The 20,462-nt window shown below is 43.7% G+C and overlaps 1 protein-coding gene across 2 annotated transcripts in view; it reads right to left on the reverse strand.

Annotated features, from left to right (window-relative positions):
- Nucleotides 1-20,462, reverse strand: part of LOC148368468 (fibroblast growth factor 14-like) — a 108,553-nt gene that overhangs the window by 68,237 nt on the left and 19,854 nt on the right. Inside the window, exon 1 of one of the 2 annotated variants that reach the window (XM_088330484.1) lies at nt 3,718-3,910. The exons of the other annotated variant lie outside the window; for it this stretch is intronic. Coding sequence (XP_088186610.1) covers nt 3,718-3,910 — 193 coding nt within the window. Of the gene's footprint in view, nt 1-3,717; nt 3,911-20,462 lie in introns of those variants that run through there. 2 annotated transcript variants of the gene reach the window in all.

The following is a 20,462-nucleotide window of genomic DNA, read 5'->3' on the forward strand; positions in this document are numbered from 1 at the left end:
CAAATATGCTCATAAAGGACAAAAGAAACTCAATATGAATAAAATTATGACTCACAACATGTGGTAAGCTTCTCTGCTGGCTTTGATCTCTATAAGGGGAATTAGCATTTTAGCACAATATGCAATGTCCGGCAAAACTGGATTAATTTCAATGACTTTTGGATTACTCCAATATCAAATATGCTCATAAAAGACAAAAGAAACTAAATATGAATAAAATTATGACTCACAACATGTGGTAAGCTTCTCTGCTGGCTTTGTTCTCTTTAAGGGGAATTAGCATTTTAGCACAATATGCAATGTCCGGCAAAACTGGATTAATTTCAATGACTTTTGGATGACTCCAATACCAAATATGCTCATAAAAGACAAAAGAAACTCAATGTGAATAAAATTATGACTCACAACATGTGGTAAGCTTCTCTGCTGGCTTTGATCTCTATAAGGGGAATTAGCATTTTAGCACAATATGCAATGTCCGGCAAAACTGGATTAATTTCAATGACTTTTGGATTACTCCAATATCAAATATGCTCATAAAAGACAAAAGAAACTAAATATGAATAAAATTATGACTCACAACATGTGGTAAGCTTCTCTGCTGGCTTTGATCTCTATAAGGGGAATTAGCATTTTAGCACAATATGCAACGTCCGGCAAAACTGGATTACTTTCAATGACTTTTGGATTACTCCAAACTCAAATATGCTCATAAAAGACAAAAGAAACTCAATGTGAATAAAATTATGACTCACAACATGTGGTAAGCTTCTCTGCTGGCTTTGATCTCTATAAGGGGAATTAGCATTTTAGCACAATATGCAATGTCCGGCAAAACTGGATTAATTTCAATGACTTTTGGATTACTCCAATACCAAATATGCTCATAAAAGACAAAAGAAACTAAATATGAATAAAATTATGACTCACAACATGTGGTAAGCTTCTCTGCTGGCTTTGATCTCTATTAGGGGAATTAGCATTTTAGCACAATATGCAATGTCCGGCAAAACTGGATTAATTTCAATGACTTTTGGATTACTCCATAACCAAATATGCTCATAAAAGACAAAAGAAACTAAATATGAATAAAATTATGACTCACAACATGTGGTAAGCTTCTCTGCTGGCTTTGATCTCTATAAGGGGAATTAGCATTTTAGCACAATATGCAACGTCCGGCAAAACTGGATTACTTTCAATGACTTTTGGATTACTCCAATATCAAATATGCTCATAAAAGACAAAAGAAACTCAATATGAATCAAATGATGACTCACAACATGTGGTAAGCTTCTCTGCTGGCTTTGATCTCTATAAGGGGAATTAGCATTTTAGCACAATATGCAACGTCCGGCAAAACTGGATTAATTTCAATGACTTTTGGATGACTCCAATACCAAATATGCTAATAAAAGAAACTAAATATGAATCAAATGACTAAATTGTGTGCAGGCTTGAGGAGTAACGGAATACATGGAACGGCAAAAATGATGTTGGCAAGCTGTTTGGATTTATTTTCATTTTGTTTCTGTCGCATTTTATGTTAGTTTTGCCGGAGATCAAAGCCAGGAGAGAAAGCTTAACACATGTTGTGAGTCATCATTTGATTCATATTCAGTTTATTTTGTCTTTTATGAGCATATTTGGTATTGGAGTAATCCAAAAGTCATTGAAAGTAATCCAGTTAAAGTAACCCTACCCAACCCTTCCCACAGCACAACGAAAGGCGAGTGGCTGTTCCATGCGACCTTTCATCAGCAGAGAGGCCCGACAGCATACACTGGTTTACCCCCTCCATATCATATGCGTCTATCAGTCATTCTTAACTATCTTTCACCATTCACATCTGTCCCTAGCACACTTTGACTTATTAAATTGTACATGTGTCTACATCGCAATCTTGTCTATAGTGTATTGTTATGTTTTGCTGGTGATGGACCCATGTGGGGGAGGTAGGACCTGTAGGTAGGGGTGCTCAAAGAGGGATGGTATTTAATAACAAAAAAAAAGGTAACAAGTAACAAATAAACATGGGTTCACAGAATAAGGGAAACAAATAATAATAATAATAAAGGGGATGGTGATTATTGATACGGCGGATTGGCGGAGGTTGTGGGTAGGGGACGATAGGATCACACACACTAAAAAAAGACCCTTTTATCCTTGACCTTTCAGACAACTCAGGGCGTAGTTATGGCATGGGCAGAGGGGGCATGCACCCACCAATATTGAGCAACCTCACTTTAATCGGGCATGTTTAAGGACTGTACTTCCCAAATCCATTCAACACGTGGACTGGGCAATTAGGGAAAAAACACTGGACCGTGTGTACAGTAAGAGCCAAACATCTAGTTGGATCCGGCCATCTCTGTCTGTCCCTCACCCCCTCATACACCCCCCCCTCCGGAGGAAAACAAAGCCCGTACAACAAAGACAGTTAAAACATCTTCTTTGTTCCTTTATCTCTTTGTTTTCCTTATCCTCACTGTAAAATGTATTCAACACGTGGATTGAGCAATTAGGGAAAAAACACTGGACCGTGTGTACAGTAAGATCAAACATCTAGTTGGATCCGGCCATCTCTGTATGTCCCTCACCCCCTCATACACCCCCCCCTCCGGAGGAAAACAAAGCCCGTACAACAAAGACAGTTAAAACATCTTCTTTGTTCCTTTATCTCTTTGTTTTCCTTATCCTCACTGTAAAATGCATTCAACACGTGGATTGAGCAATTAGGGAAAAAACACTGGACCGTGTGTACAGTAAGAGCCAAACATCTAGTTGGATCCGGCCATCTCTGTCTGTCCCTCATCCCCTCATACACCCCCCCTCGGGAGGAAAACAAAGCCCATACAACAAAGACAGTTAAAACATCTTCTTTGTTCCTTTATCTCTTTGTTTTCCTTATCCTCACTGTAAAATGTGGAACTGGAGTGCCACGTCCAATTTTGTTGTCACAATATATCCCATGGGCAGCACGGCGGCGCAGTAGTTAGCACGTGTGCGGCACAGTTTTAAGGTCTCGGGAACCTCCTGTGTCAAATCCAGCTACCGGACTTACTGTGTGGAGTTTGTATGTTCTCCCCGTGCTTGCGTGGGTTTCCTCCCACATTCCAAAGACATGCATTTCAGGTGGATTGGCCGGTCCAAACTGTCCCTAGGTGTGAATGAGCGAGCGAGTTGTCCGTCCCTGTGTGCCCTGCGATTGGCTGGCAACCAGTTCAGGGTGTCCCCTGCCCACTGCCCGATGATTGCTGGGATGGGCTCCAGCACCCCCGCGACCCTACTGAGGATAAGCGGTGCAGCTAATGAGATGAGATGAGATGAATATATCCCATAATGTAACAATGACAATAAAGGTATATTCTATTCTAAATTTCAAGCGATTGTGGAAGCGATCCCTTCAAAATAAGGGCACCGATGCCGAGACGGAACCAACGCCCTTGCCGAAAACTCCAAGACCATCGCCAAACAGGTGGGTTTGGACCCCCCCTCGAATCACAATGAGTCAGACACTAGAGGAAAGCGAGACGGAAGGCTTCCATAATGGATGGATTTGGAGAACTAGTGAACCAGAAGGCCACCATGAGACGCTGCGCGCGCGCGCACGTGCGGTCTGTGCGTCCGCGACAACGAGGAACGGGGAGAACCTCCCAAAATGGAGGGTGCGCGCGCTTTTGTGTCCAAACGTGAGTGGGGGGGGGGGGGTCGCACCTTGTCTCCGTAGCCTCCTCTTCTTCAAGCCGAAAATTCGCACTTTGGAGAAGATGTCCACCAGGTTGCCGTTACACAGCCCTTGTTTCTTCCCGGGGCTCTTGCGTCGCCGGTGGGTGGTCGGTCGGTGGGCGTGTTGCTCCCTGGCTTGCCGTTTCTGGCGGATTAAACCGCTGGCGATGGCCGCGGCCATGTCCCCGCCGATGAAAAAGCACCGCTAAACCGATCAAGGGTGGGGGGTGGGGGTCTAGGATCGCAGACGGTACCCCACCCCGCAGTCTACCAAAACCCCATCGCTCAAGAGTCAGAGATTTTCGAGGCAGCCGTGCGTCACGGCCATGGCCCGTCGGTTCCCCAACGCACGGCGGTTTACCTGTCCGCCCCGCACGCCGCGCTTCACCAGAGTGGCTCGCGGGTGCTCCGTGCCATGGTCGATTCCCGAAATCCGCGCCAGGGAGAGGGAGTCCACCTCGAGACGAGAAAACGTCCGTTGGTGTTGGCGCTGCGAGGCGCGCGTGCAGCCTCCAGCCGCTCCAGGTGTGTGAAAGCAACATGAGTCACACACTCGCCGGAAATGGATTCTTGGACTTTCAAAATTAAGCAAATATCAGCTTTTTTTGTCTTTTTTTTCGGTCTCCAACACGGTGCCCGCAGGGGTACCCCCAAAGGACAGCTGAAGAGCCCCCGGACCCGTTTTGAAAATAAATGCGTCATTATGATGTTCCCATAAATCAATTTTTTGAATTTAATTGTGATAGTTAGGCTTACATACGAAAAGGCATTCCATTTGATCTCATTATGATGTTATTCAGCTAACGGTTACAGAGACTAATTCAAAATAAAAGAGACAACAGGAAGTCATTCTGAAAGATAAGAGCAAATAAAAGCACAATAAAGGAAAGTCTCTTTAACCTAATTTAATTTATTAACCCGGTAAAAAAATATATCACAGGGAGCAGAACCCACTCGCGTAACGTTACTCACAGATTTTATACATTTGACTATAAAGGATTTTATATGTAGGCAGCACGGGGGCGCAGTGGTGAGCGCGTGTGTTCTAAGGTCTTGGAAACCTCTTGAGTGGGTTCAAATCCAGCTACCGGACTTCCTGTGCGGAGTTTGTATGTTCTCCCCGTGCTTGCATGGGTTTCCTCCGGGCACTCTGGTTTCCTCCCACATTCCAAAAACATGCATTTCGGTCCAAATTGTCCCTAGGTGTGAATGAGCGAGCGAGTTGTCTGTCCCTGTGTGCCCTGCAATTGGCTGGCAACCAGTTCAGGGTGTCCCCTGCCCACTGCCCGATGATTGCTGGGATGGGCTCCAGCACCCCTGCGACCCTACTGAGGATAAGCGGTGGAGCTAATGAGGGGAGGGGATTTTATATGTGTCATGGTGGCCGATTGAGCGCAGCTGCGGCGGCTTAATTGGCGCCAACAGCCCGGACAGCTGATTGGTGGACACTCTCTTTGTAAACCCCCGGCTTCCTCTTGGAAGCCGTCAGATGGTTATGCGAACTGTTGCCTTCAGCTCAGTAAGCCTTTTCGTCCGACTCCGTTCCTGCTCTGCTTTTTTCTGCCTGATCTTTGTTGCCAACCTGTTTCCGGACCTGACTACGCCCCGTTCTGCCTGCCTGTTACCTGTCCTGTTTTGCCTGCCCGCCTCCTGCTACCGACCTCGCTTACGAATTCGACACCGCGTGACAGAACCTGGCGCTACACGGCGGGGACCAATTGGGCGCCATGGCAACCATGACAATTATACGTTGTGTCACGGTTGCCCATTACCCTCACCTGGCCCCGCCCACTTGGCGCAAGCTGCGGCCCGTTGCCTGATTCGCCTCCCTCCTATTCAAGCTCAGTGCTCCCACTCACCCTTTGTCAGTCCGTCAACGAACCTCTACACCCGCAAAACATGTGTTTTGACTCTGTCCCGTATCCTGCTTGTGTACCCTGTCCAGTATCGATCTCGTCTATCTCGTCCTGTTTGATATCTGACCAAAGTCTCCAGTGTCTGGCATCGATCCCGTCTGTCTCGTTCTGTCTGATATCCTGCTACATTCTCCAGTATCCGGTATAGTTTTTGCCTGTCTCATTCTGTCTGATATCCTGCGCCAGTTTCCAGTATCCAGTATCGATCCCGTCTGTCTCGTCCTGTCTGATATCTGACTCCAGTCTCCAGTATCGATCCCGTCTGTCTCGTTCTGTCTGATATCCTGCTATATTCTCCAGTATCCGGTATAGTTTTTGCCTGTCTCATTCTGTCTGATATCCTGCGCCAGTTTCCAGTATCCAGTATCGATCCTGTCTGTCTCGTTCTGTCTGATATCCTGCTATATTCTCCAGTATCCGGTATAGTTTTTCCTTGTCTCATTCTGTCTGATATCCTGCGCCGGTTTCCAGTATCCAGTATCGATCCCGTCTGTCTCGTCCTGTCGGATATCTGACTCCAGTCTCCAGTATCGATCCCGTCTGTCTCGTTCTGTCTGATATCCTGCTATATTCTCCAGTATCCGGTATAGTTTTTGCCTGTCTCATTCTGTCTGATATCCTGCGCCAGTTTCCAGTATCCAGTATCGATCCTGTCTGTCTCGTTCTGTCTGATATCCTGCTACATTCTCCAGTATCCGGTATAGTTTTTCCTTGTCTCATTCTGTCTGATATCCTGCGCCAGTTTCCAGTATCCAGTATCGATCCCGTCTGTCTCGTCCTGTCGGATATCTGACTCCAGTCTCCAGTATCTGGTATCCATCCTGTCTGTCCCGTCCTGTCCGGTATCGATCCCGTCTGTCCGGTATCTGCTCGTGTATCTGGTATCGATCCTGGCTGTCAAGTCAAGTCATGTTTATTTGTGTAGCCCTTATTCGTAAAGAGTCTCAAAGGGCTGCACAGACCACAGATTATTGCAAACTACAGACTATTATGACACCATCCCCTGATCTAAAACCTACATGAGGGCAAATAATACACAGATATTGTCAACATAAAATATAGGTTATTCGTCCCGTCCTGTCCGGTATCGACCCTGTCTGTCCGGTATCCACTCGTGCATGGGGCGGCATTGGCTCAGGAGGGAGAGCGCTCGTCTTGGGATCAAGGGATCCCAGTTCGAATCCCGGCTCGACCGTGTTACATGTCGAAGTGTCCTTGGGTAAGACACTGAACCCCTAATACCCCCAATAAGCAGGTTAGCGCCATACATGGCTGCAAGGTCGCTATCGGGAAATGTGAAGCACATTGTAAAGCGCTTTGGGAAGTCATTGACTTGAAAAGCGCTATAGAAATGCAGATCATTTCATTTCATATCTGGTATCGATCCTGTCTGTCCCGTCTTGTCCGGTATCGACCCTGTCTGTCCGGTATCTGGTATCGATCTCGTCGGCCTCTGGCTTCCTGTTTTTCCACGCCGGACTTCTGTCTTACTTCTTCCGCCCAGCGATCGCCGAATGACTGCCCTGTTCCCGTAAAATAAAGCTCGTGTGAAAACGTTACGCATCTGGGTCCTCCTCCTGTTCTGGTTCTGAGTCTGTTCTTGTTGGTATTTTGTCCTGACCATTGTGAATGAATGAAAGAATCTGGACCTATATCTATAAAAAACGGAATAAATGGGGATACAATCACATCGATATACATTTTAAAAAGAACACAAAACAGACATATGGTTTACATCTCAGAGTTAGGGCAGACAAACGGGAGCTTGATGCTGGAGGTATATGGCTCAAGCTCCTGTACCTTGTTTTTCTAAATCATGGTTTAGGACACACAAGAATGGGGGTCCCGCTGCCTGAGGGCGGACCCCCTAAGTAAGCAGGTCCAGAATTACTCATATGCGTTTTTAAAATAACAACTAATCATGTTATTACTATGTTGTTACTATGTTATTACCCTGTTAAATATTCGAAGTACAGCTAAATCACAGGTGTCAAACAGGTGGCCCGAGGGCCGGATCAGGCCGGCTTGGGGATTGAATCCGGGCCGTGAGACAACACTCAGAGAAGCACAAGAGAAAAACAGGCTGCAGGTTGAAATATGTCAACTTGATGTTGCCAAAGAAAGGTGCCTCGAACAAGGACACTGTACTTTTATTTCTCTCTCTCTCTTTCTCTCTCTCTCTCTCTCTCTCCCTCTTTTCCACTCCTTTTCTCCCACTCTCTGTCTCTGTCTCTTTCACTCTCTGTGTCTCTCTTTTTCTCTTCCTTTGTTGCTCTTTGTCTCATTCTCTTTCTCTGTCTTTTTAACTTATTTTGTTCTAACTTCCTTTTTTCCTTTTCTCTCTTTTCTCTTTCTCTCTTCATACCCTTTGCGCTTTCTTTTCTCTTTTCTCTCCTTCTGTCTTGCTATTTCTCTTTGGATTTCTTTCTTCCTCTCTCTTTTTTCCCCCTCTCTCGCAACTTTTTACCTCTTTTGTTTCTCACGCTCTCTCCCTCTCTCTCCTATTATTTCTTTGTCCCGCCCTTTCTCCTTTTCCCTCCCTCTTTCTCTTATTTCTTTATCCCTCTTTTTTTTTCTCTTTAATCTACTAGTCCGGCCCCCGACAGAATGTTTGTTCTATGGTGTGGCCCCCGAGTTAAATTGAGTTTGAAACCCCTGAGCTAAATAGACTCATTCAACTATTAACTGCTGAGCTATTTTCAGAACAGGTGTGCAGACAACTCAGCTGTCCTTAGGGGGCGCCAAAATCAAACAGAAGAGGATCCACAATCCACTAATATCATTTAAACAAGCAAAGCATTTATTAACCACAAAGACATCTTGCATGCCAAACAGAGATGCTACCAAACGTTTATTTTGAAAGGACCGAACCGGATGTCTGTCCAGCTGAAGCTTGGATTTGTGCTCTGTGGAGTTTAGCCACGCGCCCGACGAGGATGACAAAAACTCATTTGTGCGAGTAGAGTCGCCGTAAAAATGTTGTGAATTCAATAAAAAATCAGAACAGACATCTGAAAGGAAGGAAAAAGCAACTCCAGTCTTTAAATATTTGCTTATGTCACATTTTCTATCATGGAATAGTATGTAATATCTAGGGTTAGGTCGTAAAAGCCACCAAATGATATTCACAACAGGTGATTTTTTTCTCCCGACTTGTCTTTCTTTAACTCTTTAACTCCACCCGGGGGAGTAAAAACCCCACCCCCACATTTTCATACTAACCTATTTTTATTACAGTGTGTATTTTCCGTAGCACTATTTAAATACTCTACAGCAAAACGTTATATTGGGTATTTTTGTATTCTATATCTTTTATTTTATTATTATTATTATTTTATTAATTATCTATCCATCTATCTATCTATCTATCTATATCTATCTATCTATCTATCTATCTATCTATCTATCTATCTTTTTATCTATCTATCTATCTATCTATCTATCTATCTATCTATCTATCTATCTATCTATCTATCTATCTATCTATCTATCTATCTATCTATCTATCTATCCCTCTCTCTTCCTCTCTCTCTCTCTCTCTCTCTCACTCTCTCACTCTCTCTCTCTATCTATCTATCTCTCTCTTCCTCTGTCTCTATCTATCTATCTATCTATCTATCTATCTATCTATCTATCTATCTATCTATCTATCCATCTATCTATCTATCTATCTATCTATCTATCTATCTATCCATCTATCCATCTATCTATCTATCTATCTATCTATCTATCTATCTATCTATCTATCTATCTATCTATCTATCTATCTATCTATCTATCTATCTATCTATCTATCTATCTATCTATCTATCTATCTATCTATCTATCTATCTATCTATCTTTTTATCTATCTATCTATCTATCTATCTATCTATCCATCTATCTATCTATCCCTCTCTCTTCCTCTCTCTCTCTCTCTCTCACTCTCTCTCTCTCACTCTCTCTCTCTATCTATCTATCTCTCTCTTCCTCTGTCTCTCTCTCTCTCTCTCTCTCTCTCTCTCTCTCTCTCTCTCTCTCTCTCTCTCTCTCTCTCTCTCTCTCTCTCTCTCTCTCTATCTATCTATCTATCTATCTATCTATCTATCTTCTTGCTGACTGGTATAAGAACGAGTGGCTGAATGACTTCAGCACCATGGACAGCCGCGACAGAAAACAATGACTTTGAAGGCCACTAGAGAGCACCAGAGTACAATGTAAGCACAACGGAAACCCTTTTTCCGCCTGCGTTCATAACCACGACTATTCTTTCTAAAAGGGAAATATCCAATTAGAGCAACTCAAAGATCCATGAAAACAAAATATTTTGACTTTTGAGGGGGAGCCACGCAAGACAGTTTAAGACCAAATTCAACAAAACCTCCCAACATGCTCTCGTGACTAAATCCAATTCATTAGCTCATTACATTTCACTTTTTAAAATTTGAGGTTTGATCAAAACATTGAAACAATGATAATGTGTACCATAATCAGCATATATATCACCTAAAATAAAAAAAAAATACTTAAGATTGTCGAAGCTTATTTTTGTCGTAAATAATGGTTTCAAAACTAGGTGCAAGCAAAGTTCTATTGTAAAAATGTCACAAAATACTGCAAACCATAAACCATACAGATGTATTTAGGAGAGTGTGTTATAAGGGCAAAGATCCTCCCACTTCTATCACTCACCCACTCAAATTGCTCTGGGTTGCCTTGCTAGTGTTTACAGTTTGTTCTGTTCATCAAGTACAGACAAAAAGGGTCTGTTGGTCTAAGACCTTGAGTGTAAACTGTACTCATGAAAAGAGCCATATCTGGCCCCGCCAGCCGTATGTTCCCGACCCATGCTCTAGAGCAGGGGTTTCAAACTAATTTGAACTCGGGGCCACACGATAGAACAAACATCCCCCCGGGGGCCAGCCTAGTAGATTAGAGAGAAAGAAAAAGAAAGAGAAAGAAAAGAGAGAAAGGGAGAAATAGAGAGAGATAAAGAGAAAAGAGAGGGAGAGAAAAGAAAGAGAGGGAGAGAAAAGAAAAAGAGAGATAGAATATGAGAAACAAAAGAGATAGAAAGACAAATAGTGAGGAAAGAAAGAGGGAGAAGAGAGAGAAAGAAAGAATTTAAAAGAGAAACAGGATGAGAGTAAGAGAGAAAGAGAAAAAAGAGAATGAGATAAAGAGAGAAGGGGAGAAAGAGAAAACGGGAAAACAAGAGAGAGAGAGAAAGAGAGAAAAGATGGAGAAAATTAAAAAAAAGGAAGAGAAAGCAAAAGACAGTAAAAGACACAGAGAGAAAGAGATGAAGAGGGAAAATAAAAGAGAAAAAGAGAGAGAAGAGTGAAAGAGAGAGAGAGTGAGTGACAGTAGAGGGGAGGAAGAGAGAGAGAGAAAGGGAGAGAGAGAGAGGGAGAGAGAGAGGGAGAGAGAGAGCGAAAGAAAGAGCGTGAAAGAAAGAAATCCAAAGAAAAATAGAAAGGGAGAAAGAGAGAAAGAGAAAAAAGAGGAGAGAAAGAGAGAACGGGAGAAAGAGAGAAGGGGAAAGCAAGAGAGAGAAAAGTCAAGAAAGGAGAGAGAGCAGGAAAAAGAAGAGAGAGCGAAAGAAGGTAAAAAGACAGACAAAGAGACGAAGAGGAAAAAAAGAGAGAGAGAGAGAAAGAGATAGAGATAGAGAGTGAGTGAGTGAAAAAGAACTAAGAGAGAGAGAGAGTGTGAGAGAGAGAGAGAGAGTGAGAGAGAGAGAGAGAGAGAGAGAGAGAGAGAAAGAAATACAACAACAGCGTCTTTGCGAGAGGAAAATGAGAAAACAATATTCCTTAAAGCCCCCGCGTGTAAAATTTAACCAGAAGAAAGCACTGTATCATCTAATTCAAATTAAAACCAGATCACAGCGTAGCAGCAAGTTGCCAGACAAACATTGCAACGACCTTAGGTAGGGATTCCACAATGTAAAAGAAATTCTTATTCTTATCAAAATTACCATTGTTAAGATAATTCAGGTATTTTTTTGCTAACTGTTACATGCTAACAAGTCATGCTAACGAATACGTGCTAACGGCCGCGTGCTAACGAGTCATGCTAACGGCTACATGCGAACGTGTCGTACTAACCGATACATGATAACGAGTAATGCTGACCGCTACATGCTAAGGAGTTATGCTAGCAGTACATGCTAACGAGATATGCTAACGGCTACATGCTAACGGCTACATGCAAATGCGTCGGGCTAACAAATCATAAATGTGAATGTATATGCAAATGCTCTGTATATTTATAGTGCTTTTCAAGTCAATGAAGACCTGCCAAAGTGCTTCACAATGTGCTTCACACTTCTCCGTTTTACACGCTAACTAACCAATCAGCCGTGCAAGGACACTACCTGCCATCGGGGGCATTAGCTCAGGAGGCAGAGCGCTCGTCTTGGGATCAAGGGATCCCAGTTCGAATCCCGGCTTGTCCGTGTTACATGTCGAAGTGTCCTTGGGTAAGACACTGAACCCCAAATACCCCCAATAAGCAGGTTAGCGTCTTACACGGCTTCAATACAAGGCCGCTATTGGGAAATGTGAAGCACACTGTAAAGCGCTTTGGGAAGTCATTGACTTGAAAAGCGCTAGAGAAATTCATTTTCATTTCATTCGGGATTCAGTTCGACATATAACAGGGAGGAGCCGGGAATCGAACCTGCGACCTCTTGATCCCGAGACGAGCGCTTTGTCTCAGTTGATCCGATAGATGTAAACGGCTATATCATTTAATGCCGCCCGGGCCATGCCCCAAAGTGGCGTTTTATCATAGCAAGCACATGGCTCTAAATTTTTATTACCGTACTTTATGGTTTGTGCTATAGCTGCAGTAATGTGTAACTGTGCCACTCGTAATCATATATGAATGTGCTACTGCACAGGTGTCAAAGAGGCGGCCCGCGGGCCAGATCAGGCCCGCTAAGGGATTGAATCCGGCCCGCGAGACAAGACTCAGAGAAGCGCAAGAGAAAAACAAGTTGCAGGTTGAAATATGTCAACATGATGTTGACAAAGCCAGGTGCCTCTCACAAAGGCACTGTACTTGTATTTATTTTTCTCTCTCTTCCTTTCTCTTCTTTCTTTCTCTTCTTTCTTTTCTTTCTCTTCTTTCTTTTCCTTCTTTTCTTTCTTTTCTTTCTTTTCTTTCTTTTCTTTCTTTCTCTTCTTTCTTTCTATTCTTTTCTTTCTCTTCTTTCTCTTCTTTCTCTTCTTTCTCTTCTTTCTCTTCTTTCTCTTCTTTCTCTTCTTTCTCTTCTTTCTCTTTCTTTCTCTTCTTTCCTTCTCTCTTTCTCTTCTTTCTCTTCTTTCTTTCTCTTTGTTTTTTCTTTTCTTTCTCTTCTTTCGCTTCTTTCTTTCTCTTCTTTCTTTTCTTTCTCTTTTTTCTTTTGTTTATCTTCTTTATCTTCTTTCTTTCTCCTTTTTCGTTCTCTTCTTTCTTTCTTTTCTTTCTTTGTCTTCTTTCATTCTTTTCTTTCTTTCTTTCTCTTCTTTTCTTTTTCTTCTTTCTCTTCTTTCTCGTTCTTTCTCTTCTTTCTTTCTCTCTTTCTCTTCTCTCTCTTCTTTCTTTCTCTACTTTCTTTCTCTTCTTTCTTTCTCTTTGTTTTTTCTTTTCTTTCTCTTCTTTCGCTTCTTTCTTTCTCTTCTTTCGCTTCTTTCTTTCTCTTCTTTCTTTTCTTTCTCTTTTTTCTTTTCTTTCTCTTTTTTTCTTTTCTTTCTCTTCTTTATCTTCTTTCTTTCTCCTTTTTATTTCTCTTCTTTCTTTCTTTTCTTTCTTTCTCTTCTTTCATTCTCTTCTTTCTTTCTTTCCCTTCTTTCTTTCTTTCTTTCTTTCTCTTCTTTCTTCCTCTCTTTCTCTATCTTTTTCTTTTTCTCTTTCTTTTTCTCTTTCTCATTCTCTCTCTTTCTTTCTTTTCTCTTCCCTTCTCTTTAATCTACTAATCCGGCCCCCAACAGAATTTTTGTTCTATCGTGTGGCCCCTGAGTTAAAATGAGTTTGACACCCCTGTGCTACTGACTGGAACGGTGTGAATGAGTTAACCATTAAGCTTTGAAAAGGCCCCTTGTTCCATCCATCTGTCCATCCATTTTCTCCACCGCTTATCCTCAGTAGGGTCACGGGGGTGCTGGAGCCCATCCCAGCCATCTTCGGGCAATGGGCAGGGGACACAGAGAAAGACAACTCTCTCGCTCATTCACACCTACGGACAATTTGGACCGGCTGATTAATCTGACATGCATGTTTTTGGAATGCAGGTGTAAATCGGAGAGCCCGGGGAGAACATGCAAACCCCGCACAGGAAGGCTGGCATCTGGATTTAATCTCGGGAGCTCTGAGCTGTGGGGTTCACGCGCTAACCACTCAGCTGCCGTGCCGCCCAATGTCCCTTATTTACATCGGTTTAAAAAAATCCTACAACATGTATCTTAGATCTACCTACCTGCTCTGACTAAAGCACTCATGTTGGTTCTGAGAACAATAAGTGCTTCTTGTTGGGGTACAACTCTTGCTACACAAATTAAGATAATATCCATAATCTGCAGAGACAGTGTGTATTATGTGACCCCTAGATGTTGCTGTATTTTGAAGTGTTATGTCTAGATGAAAACGAATTACTGAGAGTGAGTGACCCAAAAAAAAACAAAAACGCACGGCGGATGGGTGGTTAGCGAGCAGCCTCACAGTGTAGAGGTTCAGGGTTCAAGTCCAGCTCAGCCTCCCCCGTGGGGAGTTTGCATGTTCTCCCCATTGCTTTCATAAAATTGAGGAAATACAATGGAGAAATGCACTTTTTGGGGGTTGTTTTTAATGCCGGGATTAGAAAAAAAACAACAAAATGGAACGTGCATGACGTGTTCCTTATTTGGGCAACCAAACGAGTGCTATCAAACGCAGCATGCATTTAGATAATCAACGCTTTTTCCCTGGAAGAGTAAGGCTTTTATGTTGGAGGCTTAGGTGGAAGATGGCTGGATAGTTTCTTCATTCTCCTCATGTTGAGGTTTTTGAGTTTTTCCTTACCCTCATGTCGGTTTTAGATCAGGGGATGATGTCATAATAGTCTGTGGTTTGCAATAAACCGTGGTATGTGCAGCCCTTTGAGACCCCTTGCTATTAAGGCCCAAACAAATAAACAAGACTTGACTCGACCCATGCGTTCACAAAGAAAGATGAAAAAGAGAAAACGAAAAAGGACATATTTAAAAGAAAAGTGGAAATCATGAAAAAGTTAGAGAAAAGGAAGAAAAATAGGAAGAGCAAGAAAAAAGAAAGGAACAAAATAAGAAAAACAAAGCAAAACAAGTAAAAAAGGGAAAACAAGAGAGGGAAAAGGAAAAAAACCCAGAAAAGGAACAAAATAAAGAACCTTTTTTGTTTTTTGTTAGCAGCAAGATGTCCGACAATTACCTCATGTTACGTACAATAAATGCACATTTCTGCACGTTCACATCATATTTTCTAAAATCAACCGTATGTGGTTGTCACGGTTGCCACGGCGCCCAATTGGTCTCACCCGTGTGGCGCCAGTCACGGTTGCCACGGCGCCCAATCGGCCCCGCCCATGGACACCGGCTGAAACGCGTTGACAGATTGCTCACTGGGAGTACTTAAACTTGGTCCTTTGAGCCGTTAGTTGTCAGGGCGTCTGCAAGACTCCCGTTAAACTCTCTGTGTGGAATCCCTAATTTTTTTAATTTGCCTGCGTTTGATCCCGTTTTATTAAATTTTTGACCACTCTTTTGTTCGGATTTCAATCCACTTCCGCGACCATCGATCCCCGGATCGAGTGTGCGTGCATTCTCCCTAATAAACTGTGAGTACCTTACGCGGTTGGGTTCTCCATTCCTGTTTCCTGACCTGGTTCGTGACAGTTGTAATGAAGTCTTCTAGTTTCACTGCTAGAGGTTCACACGCACTGTCCCTTTAAAGCAGGGGTGTCAAACTCATTTGAACTCGGGGGCCACACGATAGAACTAACATTCTGTCTGGGGCCGGATTAGTAGATTAAAGAGAAAGAAAAAGAGAGATAAAGAAAAAAGAGAAAGAGTGAAGGAAAAGGAGAGCGGGCGGGACAAAGAAAGAAAAAGAGAGAGAGGGAGAGAGCGTGAGAAACAAAAGATAAAAAGTCGTAAGAGAGGGGGAGAAGTAAGGGAGAGGAAGAAAGAAATCCAAAGAGAAATAGAAAGACAGAGGGAGAGAAAAGAGAAAAGAAAGCGCGAAGGGTAGGAGGAGAGAAAGAGAAAAGAGAGAAAAGGAAAAAAGGAAGTTAGAGCAAAAAAGAAGTTAAAAAGACACGTTGAGAAAGAGACAAAGAGCAACAAAGGAAAAGAAAAGGAGAGACACTGAGAGTGAAAGAGACAGAGTGGGAGAAAAGGGATGGAAAAGAAAGAGGGAGAGAGCGTGAGAAACAAAAGATAAAAAGTCGTAAGAGAGGGGGAGAAGTAAGGGAGAGGAAGAAAGAAATCCAAAGAGAAATAGAAAGACAGAAGGAGAGAAAAGAGAAAAGAAAGCGCCAAGGGTAGGAAGAGAGGAAGAGAAAAGAGAGAAAAGGAAAAAAGGAAGTTAGAGAAAAGAGGTTAAAAGACACAGAGAGAGCAAGACAAAGAGCAACAAAGGAAGGGGGAAAAGATAGACACAGAGAGTGAAAGAGACAGAGTGGGAGAAAAGGGATGGAAAAGAGAGAGAGGGAGAGAGCGTGAGAAACAAAAGATAAAAAGTCGTAAGAGAGGGGGAGAAGTAAGGGAGAGGAAGAAAGAAATCCAAAGAGAAATAGAAAGACAGAAGGAGAGAAAAGAGAAAAGAAAGCGCCAAGGGTAGGAAGAGAGGAAGAGAAAAGAGAGAAAAGGAAAAAAGGAAGTTAGAGAAAAGAGGTTAAAAAGACAGAGAAAGAGAATGAGACAAAGAGCAACAAAGGAAGGGGGAAAAGATAGACACAGAGAGTGAAAGAGACAGAGTGGGAGAAAAGGGATGGAAAAGAGAGAGGGAGAGAGCATGAGAAACAAAAGATAAAAAGTCGTAAGAGAGGGGGAGAAGTAAGGGAGAGGAAGAAAGAAATCCAAAGAGAAATAGAAAGACAGAAGGAGAGAAGAGAGAAAAGAAAGCGCGAAGGGTAGGAAGAGAGAAAGAGAAAAGAGAGAAAAGGAAAAAAGGAAGTTAGAGAAAAGAGGTTAAAAGACACAGAGAGAGAAAGAGACAAAGAGCAACAAAGGAAGAGAAAAACAGAGACACAGAGAGTGAAAGAGACAGAGACAGAGTGGAAAAAAGGGGTGGAAAAGAAAGAGAGAGAGAGAGAGAGAGAGAGAGAGATAAATACATGTACAGTGTCTCTGTAAGAGGCACCTGGCACTGGCAACATCAAATTGACCTATTTGTTTTTCTCTTGTGCTTCTCTGAGTGTTGTTTCGCGGGCCTGATTCAATCCCTTAGCGGGCCTGATCTGGCCCGCGGGCCGCCTGTTTGGCACCTGTGCTTTAAACTTTGGCATCAAGGGGGCCTCAAACTGTCCTGCAGAAGGACAAGACGGGAGGTGGGAAAACAGACAACGGGATGTGCATCTTCCCGGGATTTAGCGAGTGCCATCTTGTGAGCGAGCCTCCTGCGTCACCCCTCTCAATGGCTACCACGGTAACGGTGGACATCCCCCTCGTCCGTCTGCCGAGTTTCCTGTGTGGGAGGCTGAAAGATGGCCCATTATGACTCATCCTGCTCACTGCAGAGCGGCTTTCCTCACTCTTCTCCTGCGTGGGAAACACCACGGAATCGCTGTCTCCTCCCCTGTCTCCTCCCCCGTCTGCCTCCCCCTTCCTCACTAAGGATCGACCGATACCGATGATTAGAATTAAGAGGAGGCCGATATTCGGAGCCCAGTTTGAAAAATTGGCGTGAGAATATTTTAAAGGATATTTGTAATCCATCCATCCATCCATTATCTGCACCGCTTATCCTCAGTAGGGCCGCGGGGGTGCTGGAGCCAATCCCAGCTATCTTCGGGCAATGGGCAGGGGGACACCCTGAACTGGGACAGACATCTCACCCTCTCATTCCTACCTAGGAACAATTTGGACTGGCCAATTGACCTGACATGCATGTTTTTGGAATGTGGGAGGAAACCGGAGTGCCCGGAGGAAACCCAGGCAAGCACGGGGATAACATGCAAACTCCACACAGGAGGTTCGATCTTAGACAAGTCACTCGCTCATTACCACCTACGGACAATTTAGACAGGCTAATTAACCTTACATGCATTTTTTTGGAATGAGGGAGGAAACCGGAGTGCCCGGAGGTAACCCATGCAATCACGGGGAGAACATGCAAACTCCACACAGGAGGTTCGATCTCAGACAAGTCACTCGCTCATTACCACCTAGGGACAATTTAGACAGGCTAATTAACCTCACATGCATGTTTTTGGAATGTGGGAGGAAACCGGAGTGCCCGGAGGAAACCCATGCAAGCACGTGGAGAACATGCAAACTCCACACAGGAGGTTCGATCTCAGACAAGTCACTCGCTCATTACCACCTACGGACAATTTAGACAGGCTAATTAACCTTACATGCATTTTTTTGGAATGAGGGAGGAAACCGGAGTGCCCGGAGGTAACCCATGCAATCACGGGGAGAACATGCAAACTCCACACAGGAGGTTCGATCTCAGACAAGTCACTCGCTCATTACCACCTAGGGACAATTTAGACAGGCTAATTAACCTGACATGCATGTTTTTGGCATGTGGGAGGAAACCGGAGTGCCCGGAGGAAACCCAGGCAAGCACGGGGATAACATGCAAACTCCACACAGGAGGTTCGATCTCAGACAAGTCACTCGCTCATTACCACCTAGGGACAATTTAGACAGGCTAATTAACCTGACATGCATGTTTTTGGAATGTGGGAGGAAACCGGAGTGCCCGGAAGAAACCCACGCAAGCATGGGGAGAACATGCAAACTCCACACAGGGGGTTCGATCTTAGACAAGTCACTCTCTCATTCCCACCTAGGGACAATTTGGACCGGCCAATTAACCTGACATGCATGTTTTTGGAATGTGGGAGGAAACCGGAGTGCCCGGAGGAAACCCACGCAAGCATGGGGAGAACATGCAAACTCCACACAGGAGATTCGATCTTAAACAAGTCACTCTCTAATTCCCACCTAGGGACAATTTGGACCGGCCAATTAACCTGACATGCATGTTTTGGGAATGTGGGAGGAAACCGGAGTGCCCGGAGGAAACCCACGCAAGCACGGGGAGAATATGCAAACTCCACACAGGAGGTTCAATCTCATGACCTCAGAACTGTGCCGCACACGCGCTAACCACTGCGCTGCCATGCTGCCTGATATTTGTGATCAATTCAAATAATAACATTCAATATCTGTGTATTGTTTGTTAATGCAACATCCATTAATGCAGTTTCTTCATTTGCCTCATGTTGAGGTTTTTGAGTTTTCGCTGCCCTTATGTAGGTTTTAGATCAGGGGATGGTGTCGTAATAGACTTTGGTATGTGCAGCCCTTTCAGACTCCTTGTGATTAAGGGTCAAACAAATAAAAATGACTTGACTTGAGGTTTTTTAGTTTTTCCTTGCCCTCATGTAGGTTTTAGATCAGGGGATGGTGGCATAATAGTCTGTAGTTTGCAATAGTCTGTGGTCTGTGCAGCCCATTGAGACTCCTTGTGATTAAGGGCCAAACAAATAAACATGACTCGACATGAGGTTTTTGAGTTTTTCCTTGCCTTCATGTAGGTTTTAGATCAGGGGATGGTGGCATAATAGTCTGTAGTTTGCAATAGTCTGTGGTCTGTGCAGCCCATTGAGACGCCTTGTGATTAAGCGCGTCACAAATGACTTGACTAGACCTCGGGTTTTTTTGTTTTTCCTTGCCCTCATGTAGGTTTTAGATCAGGGGATGGTGTCATAATAGTCTGTGGTCTGCAATAATCTGTGGTCTGTGGAGCCCTTTGAGACTCCTTGAGAGTAAGGGCGTCCTAAATCAACATGACTTGCCTTAAAATTTTAATAACTCTCTGAAACCTCTAGAGCAACTCTTATAAAGCATTGTTTTTCAATCAGAGTAGCAGGGCACACTGGTGTGCCGTGAGACCTTGTTTGTTGTGCCGCCAGAAATCTCCCAATCTTATCTTTGCAGAAGAGCAGGCCATTGTTCAGTATCTTGACATTTCTTCCAGTCATCAGTCGAGGAACTGTAACCTTCGTTACTATCAGTGGGTGGCCGCAGATTGTTCTTTTATCTTTTCTATACTTTTCACATGCTCATCAGGTAGTACAGGAAAATATATTTCATTACGTCATTCGTTTGAAAAAAATGATAAATTTCATTTGATTTGGAGAAGGGAAGGGAAGGGAAGGGAAGGGAAGGGAAGAGATGAGAAATGAAGGGATACTGGGAAGGGAAAAGTAGGGTAATGAAGGGAAAGAAAGGGAAGAGAAGGGAAAGGAAGGGAAGAGAAGGGAAAGGAAGGGATACTGGGAAGGGAAGGAGATGAAGGGAAGGGAAGGGAAGGGAAGGGAAGGGAAGGGAAGGGAAGGGAAGGGAAGGGAAGGGAAAGGAAGGGAAGGGAAGGGAAGGGAAGGGAAGGGAAGGGAAGGGATACTGGGAAGGGAAAGGAAGAGATGAGAAATGAAGGGATACTGGGAAGGGAAAAGTAGGGTAATGAAGGGAAAGAAAGGGAAGAGAAGGGAAAGGAAGGGAAGAGAAGGGAAAGGAAGGGATACTGGGAAAGGAAGGAGATGAAGGGATACTGGGAAGGGAAGGGAAGGGAAGGGAAGGGAAGGGAAGGGAAGGGAAG

This window comes from Urocampus carinirostris, chromosome 3 (assembly GCF_059441175.1).
Source record: "Urocampus carinirostris isolate Australia breed hairy pipefish chromosome 3, RoL_Ucar_1.0, whole genome shotgun sequence".
Classification (NCBI taxonomy): Eukaryota; Metazoa; Chordata; class Actinopteri; order Syngnathiformes; family Syngnathidae; genus Urocampus; species Urocampus carinirostris.